The sequence below is a fragment of the Garra rufa genome, chromosome 15 (genome assembly GCF_049309525.1).
Source record: "Garra rufa chromosome 15, GarRuf1.0, whole genome shotgun sequence".
Taxonomy (NCBI): Eukaryota; Metazoa; Chordata; class Actinopteri; order Cypriniformes; family Cyprinidae; genus Garra; species Garra rufa.
Window position 1 is genome coordinate 27,878,223 of NC_133375.1, and position 14,503 is coordinate 27,892,725.

General features: G+C 36.2%; 1 protein-coding gene across 1 annotated transcript; it reads right to left on the reverse strand.

Annotated features, from left to right (window-relative positions):
- Positions 1–1,483: 1,483 nt before the first annotated feature.
- mfsd12b (major facilitator superfamily domain containing 12b) lies at positions 1,484–12,771 on the reverse strand. Its single transcript, XM_073819457.1, has 10 exons — positions 12,277–12,771; positions 10,626–10,836; positions 9,459–9,591; positions 8,343–8,537; positions 8,093–8,185; positions 7,653–7,745; positions 7,403–7,573; positions 6,429–6,523; positions 6,058–6,182; positions 1,484–3,943 (listed from the first exon to the last, which is right to left on the reverse strand). Exons 1-10 carry the CDS (start codon positions 12,542–12,544, stop codon positions 3,864–3,866), a joined length of 1,464 nt encoding a protein of 487 aa, XP_073675558.1. The 5' UTR covers positions 12,545–12,771; the 3' UTR covers positions 1,484–3,863.
- Positions 12,772–14,503: the final 1,732 nt, after the last annotated feature.

Sequence of the window (14,503 nt, forward strand, 5' to 3'; positions counted from 1 at the left end):
AAATGGATTTGGTTACATATCATTTTCAGCCATGGGAGGAAAAAAATCATACATTTACCGGAATATCGATATGAAAACAAAGAACGACGAACATTTAAATAAAACAACCCAGTGAAACACTGAGTTTTAAATAGAGTTCGAAATGGTCAGCATGGTGTTGTGCCACAGGAGTGCTAAATGTCAAGTTTCTGTTTATACGCGAGTATGACATGCTCGTTGTAATTTTAAAAGCGCCAAAGGACAGTTTTTGGGTCAAGTCCAGTTTGGAAGAAGAATATGATAGACAATGACATCCTCTCCATCCCTCTATCCAAATCCACGAAAAGCACAACGTGGAAGACGTTCTCATTTAAAAAAAAAAAAAACTCGCTCTCAAACTTTACCATAGTAACCATCGAATTCATAATATTTGTTCCACCAAAGATATTCAGCAAAGAATAAAACGTGTGCCAAAAAACTCTAGTACACTCTAAATGGTACGTTTACAGAAACTAGTTACATGTTTCCCTTTTTTATGTATATAGATAGAGATTTAAATGTGCAAGTCTTATGTCCCAGTTTAAAACATCAAAAGCTGTATATTTGCCATCACATAGTCTCAATGAAATGCTGTTGGAAAACTAAACGTCTCTTGCCACACTTATAATGAGTGGTCTATAAAAGTATATAAAGTAAAGGATTTGGTAGCTTGTGTGTGATTTGCTTGACCTCTCTGAATCCCTCCATACAGCAACCCCGGTATTCTTGGGTGGCTGTCCCCTACCTCTGCTCCCCTCACGATGTAATCTTATATCATTCACACCACTCTGCCTCCATCCAAGTACAGGCCATGGTCCAGACTCCAATTAGTGGTCACACTAACAGGCGGAGATGACGCCTGCCCCTCAAATTACCCACAGCAGCATGTTTAAAGACTGCAAGGGGGGTATTGCTGCTGGCACACCGTGGGCTGATGCTCAGGAGTCAGGCAGCTCTGCTTTAATTAAAGGGTGAATTTGCATTTGTTTCTGCTGCTTGTGTTTCAGAAATTTATTTCAAATGGCAATGCCACCCAGTATTATGACTGGTGTATTCAGGTATGATGGCGGGACGGCGTTGATGGACTATATGCAGGGCTCCAGGAGGGAAGCAGGGCTGTAATCTTCAAAAACGTTTGTGGGTCAGCTTTTTTATTTGTATCATAGAATCAGTGTGCCATAACCTCCACAAACACTATATAGATCCTGCCCTTTTTATTCTTATATGCAATTGTAAAAGGCTTTCTCAAATGGAGACTGCAAGGAGTTTGAGAGTTAATTAAAAACTTTGCATACATATTTGCATAATTTCCAGCATTTCTGTGTACAAGTTTAGAGCATTCAATTAGTATACAGTTTAAATGATAAAAGACATAAATTGTAGCATATTGTTTTAAGAAAAGTAGATGATCTAATATCATTGTAATTTACAACAGTACTAAATGTCAGGCCTTCTTTTTATTATTAGTTAAAATAATAATCAAAATCAGTAATAATTTTTAATATTAATGTGTTGTTAAAGTATTAACTTAAAATCTCAGGGGGTACTTTTTGTATAAGGGGTGCAGATGACCAAAAAAATGATTTATTAAATCATTTTTTTTTTTACATTTTACAGTACAATTGTAATTTACAACAGTAATAAATGTCAGTCTGCACAAAATGAAGTTCTTTTTCTATTTTGTGAATTTCCAAAATCCACAGCACTGCTGTAAAACTCCTGAACATGTCTCCCTCTAGTGGATAAAACTGTAACTGGCATGTAATTTAAAAACCTACAATTGAAGTCAGGAGTTTACATACACCTTGCAGAATCTGCAAAATGTTATTTATACCAAAATAAGAGGAATCATACAAAATGCATGTTATTTTTTATTTAGTACTGAGCTGAATAAGATATTTCACATAAAAGACATCACAGATGTCCACAAGAGAAAATAATAGTTGAATTTATAAAAATGACTCTGTAGAAAAGTTTACATACACTTGATTCTTAATACTGTGTGGTTATCTGAATGATCCACAGCTTTTTTTGTTTAGTGATAATTGTTCATGAGTCCCTTGTTTGCCCTGAACAGTTAAACTGCCCACTGTTCTTCAGAAAAGTCCATTAGATCCCACAAATTCATTTTCAGCATTTTTGTGTATTTGAATCTTTTTCAACAATGACTGTATGATTTTGAGATCCATCTTTTTGCACTAAGGACAACTGAGAGACTCATATGCAACTACTACAGAAGTTTCAAATGCTCACTGATGCTGAAACACAATGCATTAAGAGACAGGGGTGTAAACTTTTGAACGGAATGAGGATGTGTACATTTTTCTTATTTTGCCTGTTTTTTAGTTTTTTTATTTAGTACTGCCCTTTAGAAGCTACAGAAGATACTTAAGTTTCCCCGAAGACAAAACAAGTGAAATTTACCCTGACCTGAAATTCAACTTTTCATACCCCCTGGCTCTAAATGCATTGTTTCCTTCTCGAGCATCACTAAACAAAAAAAACCCAGCTGTAGATCATTCAGGTAACAGCACAGTATTAAGAATCAAGTGTATGTAAACTTTTGAACATTTTGATAAATTCAACTATTATTTTATTTTAAGAAATATCTCATGCAGGTCAGTACTAAAAAAACCATGCATTTTGTATGATCCCTCTTATTTTGGTAAAATAGTTAATATTTTGCAGATTCTGCAAGGTGTATGTAAACTGTACATGTGAACACAAACTGATGTTCATGTCTTTCTTTCTTCAGTCGCAAAGAAATTAGGAAAAGGAAAACATTCCAGGAATTTTCTCCATATAGTGGACTTCAATGGTAGCCAACAGGTTGAAGGTTCAAATTGCAGTTTCAGTGCCGTTTCAAAGTGCTCTACATGATCCCAGCAGAGGAATAATGGTCTTATCAAGCAAAACAATCTGTCATTTTCTAAAAAATAATACAAATATATATGTTTTTTAACCACAAATGCTTGCATCTTCACACATTGCGTAATCACATTGGAAAAGTCACTTGCGGTTAGCAGTATTTCAATTTGTATTTTTCTTAGAAAATGACAGATGGTTTGTGATCGTGTAGAGCACTCTGAAGCTGCACTGAAACTGCAAATTGGACCTTCAACCCGTTGGTCCCCATTGATGTCCACTATATGGAGAAAAATCCTGGAACGTTATCCTCCAAAACCTTCTTTTCTTTTTGACTGAAGATAGAAAGACATGAACATCTTGGATGACAGGGTGAGTAAATTATCAGGAAACTGATACAAAACCCCCCTAAAATGACACAAACCCAAAAAAGTTAATTTTAGTAAAAATGTTATGCAACTCTTACAAGTATCACGTGTATATTTCTTCAAAACGTACAAGTATAACTGCCTGAACACGCTTTTCTGCAAACATGTTTGTCCTATTGTAACTTTACAGCAAGTCACTTTGCATAAAACAATAATCAGTATCTGTATAGCATTCAAAAGGCACTATACAAAGTGTCCATACACACTAGATGTGTTTTTGTTATTTCCAATGGAATTCTCAGAAGTGTTTGGGAAGTTTTCAGCAGAGCAACTTCCTTGTCTTGAATGTGTCGTATAATAGTTGTACTGTTCGATTCGTCACTCAATGTGACAGACCTGTGCTTATATTTTAAAAATGTCACACAAAGAGCCTCTTGACAATGTAAGAACAATGCTGGAACTTGCATCTTCAAAGTGCTGAGTAAGAAACTTGTGACCACAGTGCAGCAGATTTTCTTTTCTTCCTTGTTCCTGGTTAGTTACGTTAGGAAGCATAGCGTTTCCTCTGCAGTGTGGCCCAGTCTTTTACATAGTGTTTTTAAGTTGAATGTGTCAGTTTAGTATACCATTGATCTCACGGCTATTCGTCTCATCGTCATGCGTACCCATCAGCCCTCTGATGACCGCGAGACCTGAGGAGACAGTAACGGATATGTAATAGAGTACAGGGAAATTAAGTACATAAGGAAATAATGTGAATAAGTATATTTACAGATGTAATGCTTAGATAAACACTACAATTAAGCATATCTTGGTATTGCAAAGTCAACATTGAGAGGGAAAAGAAATAGGTTGGCATATTTACATATACAGTATCTCACAAAAGTGAGTACACCCCTCACATTTCAGCAACCATGTTAGTGTATCTTCTCAAGGGAAAACACTGTAGAAATGAAACTTGGATACATTTTAGAGTAGTCAATGTGCAGCTTGTATAGCAGCATAGATTTACTGTCCTCTGAAAATAACTCAACATACAGCCATTATTGTCAAAATAGCTGACAACAAAAGTGAGTACACCCTAAGTGATAACAGCAGTATGTTGTTTAACCATGCAAAGCCACATGTCCTATTCATCATGTTTAAGTTTTTGTCTGCTTGGCAGGACCATACAAAGTTGTGTATCTTGTATTAGAGCAGTTAAATTAGGTGCTTTAAGTACAGTTCTCTCAAACTGACCACTGGATGTTCAAAATAGCATCTCATTGCAAAGAACTCTTTGAGGATTTGAGAACTAAAATTGTTGCTCTCCACAAAGATGGCCAAGGCTATTAGAGGTTCAGTAACACCCTGAAACTGAGTTAGACTACAGTGGTCAAGGTCATACAGAGGATTTCCAAGATGGGTTCCATTTGAAACAGGCCTTGCAAGGGTCGATCAAAGAAGTTGAGCACTCGTTCTGTGCGTCAGGTGCAGAACCTGGCTTCAAAAAACAGATGCATGAGTGCTGCAACAAGTCAGTTTGCATAGGCGTCGTCCCAGAAGGAAGCCTGATCTAAAGCTGGCTCACAAGAAAGCCCGCAAACAGTTTGCTGAAGACAACCTGTCCAAGAGCATGAATTACTGGAACCATGTCTTGTGGTCTGATGGGACTATAAGATAAACTTGTTTGGCTCAGATGGTGTCCAGCATGTGTGGCGATGCCCTGGTGAGGAGTACAAAAAAATTTGTGTCTTGATTACAGTCAAACATGGTGGTGGTAGCATCATGGTCTGGGACTGCATGAGTGCTGCTGGTACGGGGGAGCTGCAGTTTGTTGAGGGAAACATGGATTCCATTATGTACTGTACATTCTGAAGCAGAACATGATGCCTTCCCTCCAGAAACTAGGCCAAACGGCAGTTTTCCAACATGATAACAATCCCAAACACGCCACCAAGATGACTTGCTGAGGAAGGAGAAGGTGAAGGTGATGGGGTGGCCAAGTATGTCTCCAGACCTGAACCCTATTAAGCACCTGTGGGGCATTCTCAAGTGTAAGGTGGAGAAACACCATGTATCTAACATCCAGCAGCTCCATGAGGAGTGGAAGAGGTTTGCAGCAACAACCTGTGCAGCTCTGATCAATTCCATGCCCTGGGTGCCAGATAACAATGGTGCTAACACAATTTATTGACACTTTGGACAAGTTCACTTAGGGTTTGTTGCCAGTTATTTTGACAATAATGGCTGTATGTTGAGTAATTGTCAGAGGACAATAAATCTATACTGCTATACAAGCTGCACATTGACTACTCTAAAATATATCCAAGTTTTATTTCTATAGTATTGTCCCTTGAGAAGATGTACTAAAATGGTTGCTGAAATATGAGGGGTATACTCACTTTTGTGACATACTGTAACATATAATGTTAGCATATTTAATAAATGTTAAATGCTGTTTATTTTTAAATGTTGCTTTAGATTGAGATTTTATTAATAATTTTTTTTAATTAATTCTCATTAATAAAATAAAATAACAAAAAAACTAAACATAAGGACTGTCAGTTCAAATAGTAGTTACAATTTAATATGACCACCACCATTAAGTACCATAGTTTTGATTAAATAACCATTAAAATAGAAATACACTTGTTTTTTTTTTAAATTCAGCCAACAGAATTTCCCTTTCACCTGGGTATGTATGTTTTTTTCTGGAAATCTAGTTCCTCTTTTAAAGCACTACAACCATTTGAGGCTGAGCCAGATTTCAGGGGTTTAACAACAACAAAAAATTTTATAGATGTCAAAAATTTCCAAGACTCACGTCGGCGAATTGCGATTGGCCAGATGAGCAGTGTTGAGAGACAGAGAGCCGCAACGCCAGCCACACCGCCGGTGACAATCACCATTACACTGCGGTAAAACCATTTACAGTCAGAGTCCGGTGTTCTGTAAAAATGAAGCACAAAATACTGTGAGAAACTGTACAAGGGCAACTTGCAATCTACATTAAACCTGAGACAATGAACAGTTACAAAGGCCAACTGTAACATACACATTACAACAACAAGTGAAAATTTGTCCTAAAATGAGACAGTAGACTAGATTCTGCATTCCCAGCCACTACAGCTCAGGAGCCTGGAATTGGAATGAAAATAGAATTAAAGGGGAATGACAATGCTGGACTGTACTCACTGACAGGGATGTAAAGCCTGTATTATCATTACTCCAATTCCATTTGCCACCTTATCAGTAAAGCTCATTGCACCATATACGAAAGCACCACTTTGCTGTTAAAAGAAAGATTTTTGTTAGCACTGTTGAAAAGTAATTCTGAAGTAGAAAAGTAGGCTCCAAACACAATCATATTGCTAAAATGAGACAATATGGAAATTGTTTTTTGAATCAGGAGAGACGTGTGCATAGATCAAGCACGATTACAAGCAAAAACAGTCAAAAAATATATTGGTGGATTTGTATCTTGCAAACATGGAGCTTTTCACTTCACAAGATGCTAATCGATAGACTATAGTAGTGTGGGTTATTTGTGTATCATTGTGATGTTTTTATGAGCTGTTTGAACTCTTATTCTGATGGCACCCATTCACTGCAGAGGATCCTTCAGTGAGCAAGTGATGTAAAGCAAAAGTTCCCCAAAACTGCTCTAATCAAGAAACTTAAAATTTTATTTTTATACTTCATCCAAAAATTTAAATTCTGTCAATAATTTCCTACCCTCACGTTATTTCAAACCTGTAAGACCTTAGTTCATCAGAATGCCTTGTGCATGCATTGTGATACTCTCGTGAACAAATGGCGAAGACTGAAACTAAAGAGAAAAAATTGTTGGATAAAGTCGTTATTTTTCTTTGCACACAAAAAATATTCTCATAGCTTCATAACATTACGGTCTGATGTCACATATGGACTATGTGCCTAGTCAGTTGCATTGCTGTCTATGCAGGGTCAGAAAGCTCTTGGATTTTATCAAAAATATCTTAATTTGTGTTGCGAAGATGAACGAAGGTCTTACAGGTTTGGAACGACATGAGGGTGCGTAATTAATGACAGAATTTTCATTTTTGGGTGAACTATCCCTTTAATTGGATCTGATGTGTGCAAAGCCCCAAAAAAAGATTTATAAGTTACGACTTAATATCGTCACATACGCTTTGATCTCCGATGAGACTGGCGGTCATGGACAGCGACATGACCAGAATGACAGCAGATCCAGCTCCTAGCAGCACGGCGGCTCCGTAAACCCGTTGACCCATGTTTGTGTCCACCAAAACCCAAAAGGAAAACACCATTATGGGCACAAGACCTACAAAATAGGCCATCTGCAAATGCAGAAATGAAATTGAGGCATTTTAATTCACACAGTATGTTGAAGCAGTGAGTGAAACCGTGAAAACTTACAGAGGTGCCGATCAATTTGTTAGCAGGCTTCATAGCCAGAGAAGACACAAACCCACTGATATACATGACCAGGGGAATAGTTGCAATGTAGTTCTGCAAAAGAAAGAAAAGGATATTTTTCTCAATTTTACATCCGCATTATTGTGCCAGAACCCAGCTGGCCAAACCAGATTCACTGCACACGTGGCATAATTAAAAGTACAAACGCACACTGTGTTAATGTTAGTTTCGTTGTCTAAGCAATGACAGTCAGCAATGAAAAACAAAAAGTATCAAGTATTTCATAAATACTTTAACAAAATAAGTAATAAGCATACTTTTTCATGTAAGTAATAAAAAACTAAAAATAGTTTAAAGTAAATGATGACTATGAATATTTATTTATAGGTGAACTATCCCTTGAACATACTTTTTGTATTGGTAGGAGTTACGTTTCTCACCTTAGGAAGTAATAAGGAGTTTGTCAGATACATCGGAATGTATGTTTGGGACAAATTTACCATCAGTCTTGTGCACATATATAGTATGGCAACCTAGAGAAAAATAAAAATATATCTTTATTGTTATTCAACAGCATACTGTGAAATATTTCATTGTTCGATGGATTCTTACTTGTTTGTATTGTACATAATAAAATGCGTGTCTGTGTGCGTTGTTCATGGTAAATGTTAGATATATCCATGAGATCACCTGATAGAAGGCAGGCTCGACGAGCCAGTGTTTCCATTGCAGCAGGGGTCCGGAGATCTGGGAAGATCCAGGGATTGGAAGGTGAGATTTCCCAGGCTCTTCAGTCTCCTGAGGCTGGACTCTCTCCTCCTTAGTGCCCACGTGAAAGATGACAGAGGTAACAGTACCGATGGCCCATATTATGAGCGCTAAATACTGTCACAACAAAGACAAAGCAAATATTACAAGGAAAATATGTACAGTAGATGATATTTTGAAGAATGATGGCAACCAAACAGTTTCTGTTCCTGTTGGCTTCCTTTGTATTTTTTGCCAATACAATGAAAGTGGATGGGAACGGAAGTTGTTTGACTACCAAAATATCTTTTATTTTTTGCAGAGCCTACACTACGAGTCAGAAGTTTATGAACACTTAGATTTGAATGTTTTTAAAGAAGTCCCTTCTGCTCACCAAGCCAGCATTTATTTGACCCAAAGTAAACTTAAAATAATTTTACTATTAAAAATAACTGCTTTCTATTTGAATTTATTTTAAAATGTAATTTATCCTGTGATTTCAAAGCTAAATTTTTAGCATCATTACTCCAGTCACATGATCCTACAGAAATCATTCTTATATTTTGATTTCCTGCTCAAAAAACATGTATTATTACTATTATGTTGAAAACAGTGGAGTAGAATTTTTTCAGGTTTCTTTGATGAATAGAAGGTTCAGAAGAACAGCATTTATCTGAAATACAAATCTTTTGCAACACTATAAATGTCTTTATTATCACTTTTCATCTATTTAAAGCATCCCTGCTAAATAAAAGTATTAATTTCTACAGTACAAATATTTCACAATATTATTGCTTTTGCTTAATTGGATCAAATAAATGCGGGCTTGGTGAGAAAAAGAGAATTCTTTAAAAAACATTCAAAATCTTTTGACTGGAAGTGTATATATCTTCTTTTATTATTTTCTACAGAAGAAAGAAAGTCATACAGGTTTGGAACGACAGAATTTTCATTTTGGGATGGACGATCCCTTTAACTCTGACTGTAAACGTTTTCAGCTTGATAGACATCAGTACTGAATCTCTGAATCTGATCTCCAAATTGTGTGTATTTACTCACTCTGAATGTGGGAACATCAACCCAGCCCAGATTCTCGGAAATCGATGGGTCTTCTAAATGTTGGGATTGGAAGTGGAACAACAGCCACGCCACAGCATATACTGTAATGTTTGCCACCACTGTAAAAGCATACCTGTTCAGGAAAGCAAACAATTTTGTGTACATCAATGTTAAATAAGGCCACAATTTGATTCCAAGGAAGCCAACGTTTAGTTTAAAGTCACAACGAAATACAAGGTAGTGGCTATTCTTCCGTGTTCTGACATACATCGAAGTGTAGCAGATTACTGAAAAGATAAATATAGGCAGAAACTTGGTTATAACTACTGACTGTTGATTGGATGGAGGCACATTTGAATGCAGTTGATTGTAAGAAATGGGCAGGATTTAAGCAGACTAAATAAATAAATAATAGTGTCACTGACTAAGACCTTTTAAGTTTGGCAACAAATGTGTCTTGGCAATAGTGTTGGAGGTAACTTATTACAAGTAACGTAAATTATGTAATCAGATTACTTTAAGTAAATAGTAAAGTAACGCATTACTTTTTAATTTACAAGAAAATATCCGAGTTACTTTTTCAAAGTAGTAACATCAGTTACTCTGTTTTCACATGTATTGACTAACAGCTCTTCTGTCCCCTTGTTGAGAGAAATCTGCAGTAAGTGCAGAGGCGTTGTGTGCGCTGCGAAAACATGTTACTGTAGTTCTAGACTTAATGTGAACAGCATTAATACAAATATCCTTTATGCATTTAATCCCATTTTATTAACCAATGTCTTTTCTGCTGACTTTTGATCCAATTCAACCATACTAACAAGCAAAAATTAATTTAGATAAACAGCAGTGTTGAACTTTTTTTATCCTGTTTTCTTCTTCACGTAAAGAGTTTACTTTTCCTTCAGCCTGAGGCTTATTCATTTCACTTGTGTGGTGTGAAAGGGCTTTTATCGTACATTTGCCAAAAATATAACTTTTCATATTAAAAACAAACAAGCAAGCCCTGTCGAGATTTAAAGTAACGCAAAATTAATGCAAAAGTAAAGTAACACATTAGTTACTCAATTTTGTAATGCATTACTTTTAAAAGTAACATTCCCTAACACTGCTTGGCAACATTATTAGTTTACATTGATTATTTCACTTGAGGAGATAGTGACACTGTACCTGTATGATGTTAGTTCAACTTTTGCATGCTCGCATGTGACCAGCTCAGGAATGAGCGACAGGTGGGATATCTGGGTAGCAGCCCAGCCAAATTGGAAGATGATGATGAACGGGATGACGTAAATCAGTCCTGTGTTCTGTGGGGTTTTCTCATCACATCCAATGCAGGGGTTGAATATGAAGGGAAAGGAGGCAAACACGCTTATTGTTCCTGGGAGGAAACGGAGAGTAAACTAAAAAGTTGTTGTAAAGTTATGACAGTCAGAAAGTGATATCACTTAGACTAGGGGTGTCCAAACTTGGTCCTGGAGGGCCGGTGTCCCGCGGAGTTTAGCGCTAAACCTATTTAAACACACCTGAACCAGCTGATCAAGGTCTTACTAGGCATACTAGATACTTCCAGGCCAGTGTGTGTTGAGGGAAGTTGGAGTGAAACTCTGCTGGACACTGGCCCTCCAGGACTGAGTTTGGACACCCATGACTTTCAACAGCATGACACAATTTGTAGTGTTGCACTGTTACAAACTAGTCAGGTGATAGCCTACTAAGTGAACGCTTAAAGGGGTAGTTCACTTTCAGAACAAGAATTTACAGATAATGTACTCACCCCCTTGTCATCCAAGATGTTCATGTCTTTCTTTCTTTAGTCGTAAAGAAATTGTGTTTTAAGGAAAACATTTAAGGATTTCACTCCATATAATGGACTTCTATGGTGCCCCCGAGTTTTAACTTCCAAAATGCAGTTTAAATGCAGCTTCAAAGGGCTCTAAATGATCACAGCAGAGGAAGAATGGTCTTATCTAGCGAAACGATTGGTTATTTTCTAAAAACATTTACAACTTATATACTTTTTAATCTCAAATGCTCGTCTTGCCGAGCTAGACAAGATGAACATTTAAGGTTAAAAAGTATATAAATTGTAATTTTTTTTTTTTTATAAAATAACCCATCGTTTTGCTAGATAAGACCTTTTTTTCCCTCAGCTGTGATCGTTTAGAGCCCTTTCAAGCTGCATTTTAGAAGTTCAAACTTGGGGGCACCATAGAAGTCCATTATATGGAGAGAATTCCTGAAATGTTTTACTCAAAAAACATAATTTCCTTATGACTGAAAAAACAGAAAGAAACTCATGAACATCTTGGATGACAAGGGGGTGAGTACAACTGTAAATTTTTGTTCTGTAAGTGAACTACTCCTTTAAGGCTAAATTTGCAAACCTGTTCCCCATTCTAACAATTTTATATATTATTATTATTTATTTATTTATTTTTTACAGTTCTGTCAGCTTAAAATATATGCCTGTTGATGTAAAACCCCAAACACACGAAACTTACATAGAACTACCACAAAATGTACAGCAAAACTAAAAATTTCGTTTGAATTCCTCAACTTCACGATCAACTCACTGACCTCTTGTTGGTGGGGAAACACTTCCGTTTTTAAGTTTCAAAGCCTTATTTTGTGGAAAGTGCAACTGACAGTTCCCTGACTACAGCTGACGAGCTTCCGTGTAATTTCCCCGTTTGCTTTGAATATGAATCATGTGTCTGACAGAATCCACTACTGTATATACTTACTTCAGGTCCTTATCGGTGGTTTACAGGGATTTTTAAGTACAAGCATACGGACAAGTTTGAATTCACAGTCTTACCCACTAAATGCCAGGTCTTTCTTTTCCCATACTTTCCGCATCCTGCCGTCCGATCGGATTCGTAACCGACGAGCGGAGTGCAGATCCCGTCCGCAATCTGCCCAACCAGCAGCAGCGCACCTGCGCTCGTATCCTTGAAACCGAGAACCGAGTGATAAAACACGAGTAAATACGTGAACCACATAGACGCGCAGAGGTCGTTGAAGAAATGTCCCACGGCGTATGTCAGTCGCCTGCACACGGGTAAAGTTACCGGCTGATCAGACATTGTGAATGGAGGCAATAGTAAACTGCTCGTGTGGAGTTAAAGAAAGAGCGGCTCTCTTACGCACAGCTACCAATGAGACAAACGACTTAAATGAACCCTGAGTCCCATTGAAAACGATCCCAAGGATGCTTTATCTTGAAGTGAAAGTGAACTGGCTTCTGTCATTGATTGTTTGCATCCAGCAGTGGCCGTTTTCGGTTTTAATTCTCCATCTCACCCCCCGCGCTACCCAGGGAAAGGGGGATGTTACTACGAAATGATTTTAACAGACAGCACATGTCCTCTTTTAAAGGGGAAAAGGAAAAGATACCAACGTCACCTTTGAATTTAAATTTAGAGTTGTGGGAGTAACCAAAAACAAAACAGGATGGATTTAGGCTGACGAAGTAAAAACTGAGAACTAAGTAGCCTAACATGTAGAAGTAGTAACATTATTATAATTTTTCAATGGACCTCTACAACTGTTAATGTTTTTCTAGATCGAAACAAAGAGATGTGAGAGTTTCTAAAATACAAACAGAGCTGGGTAGTATCTGATTACATGTAATCTGGATTACATAATGCATTACATAATTTACAAAATACTCATATTTAGACTACAGTTACTTTTTTTTTTTTAAAGATTTATTTTTTGGCATAGACTACTGTTAATTTTTATGGATTACGAGATTACATATTATTTAAACAATAGCAATAAATTATTCATAATTTATTGTTTCTCCTTATTTCCACTTTTTCATCTTTTAAATTTACCTTTCTAAAATAGCCTACTGCTTATATACATTCATAAAGTCTTCCAGTTTTGTGAACATTCACACAAAGATCAATCATTGTTCAGGTGGCGGCAGCATTTGACCACTGTTTTTTGTTTCAAAATTGCATTACTTACTGATGAACACACTGATTTTTATTGAAATTATCACTCTGTAGGTTATGTAACCATGTCTTTAAAAGGCTTTTGCCTTTCAAACACATTAAAAGAAACAAATTCACAAACTTTTTTTCATCTGATTTTCTTTCACCCCATAATTTTTTTAATAAATATTTTAATAATCAACTATTACATTTACATGTTCATTGGTTCTCTGACGTTCTTCACATGACACGCATGTAAACAAATAAAATACATTTCATTTTTTAGTACATTTTTTTTTATTTTGATTGATTTTTTAAATTATTTTAATTTAATATTAACTAATTTAATTAATTATTAGATTTTCATTAAACTCATAAATCCCACCAGTATGGGAAACCTTGTAATATAATGTTTAATGCACTTCATGTTTTTAATTACAAAAAATGGAATACATTTTCTTACTCTTTGTATTTTTATTGTACAAGATTATCCTATTTAAATCAATGTGATAAATGAGTTAATAGTAATCTAAAAGTAGTCTGATTATATTATCTAAAAAGTGTTATGAATAACATTACTAATTACAATTTTTGTCATGTAATTTGGAATCTGTAACGAATTTCAATTTGTACGTAATCTACCCAGCTCTGAATACAAATGCAGAATCTATTAACCCAAATGTGTTAATAAATGACTACACCTATCGCCTGATAACTATTCTTTTTTTAAACCTCACAAGATCTGACGCACAACGATGACTCTTAAGATCATCTTGTGGGCATATGACAAGTGACAATTCCACAGACGCTTGGCCATAAGACATTGATCATAAACTAAAGATGATGTCATATGACTTAGCATTTAAAATACTCCAAGTACTAAATGGGTCTAATATGCATGACTTGCAGATAAATTAATGTATCAGCAACTTATGAATAGCAAAAACTAATTAAATCCTAATTACTTTTGTTACATAAACATGCATTCACACATACTACATGGAATCGGGACACACCTCATAATTACAGAACTCATGTGTTTCAATCAGAGCCATTGCCGCAGGTATATAAAATAAAGCACCTACTCTCAATAAAGGTGCTTCA

Coding starts and splice junctions, on each gene's coding strand:
- mfsd12b (XM_073819457.1), bottom strand. CDS start 12,544: ATGTCTGATCAGCCGGTAACTTTACCCGTGTGCAGGCGACTGACATAC. Junction 10,837..12,276: donor AAAGACCTGGCATTTAGTGG/GTAAGACTGTGA, acceptor GTTTCCTCCCAG/GAACAATAAGCGTGTTTGCC. Junction 8,186..8,342: donor TCGAGCCTGCCTTCTATCAG/GTGATCTCATGG, acceptor ATTTTTCTCTAG/GTTGCCATACTATATATGTG.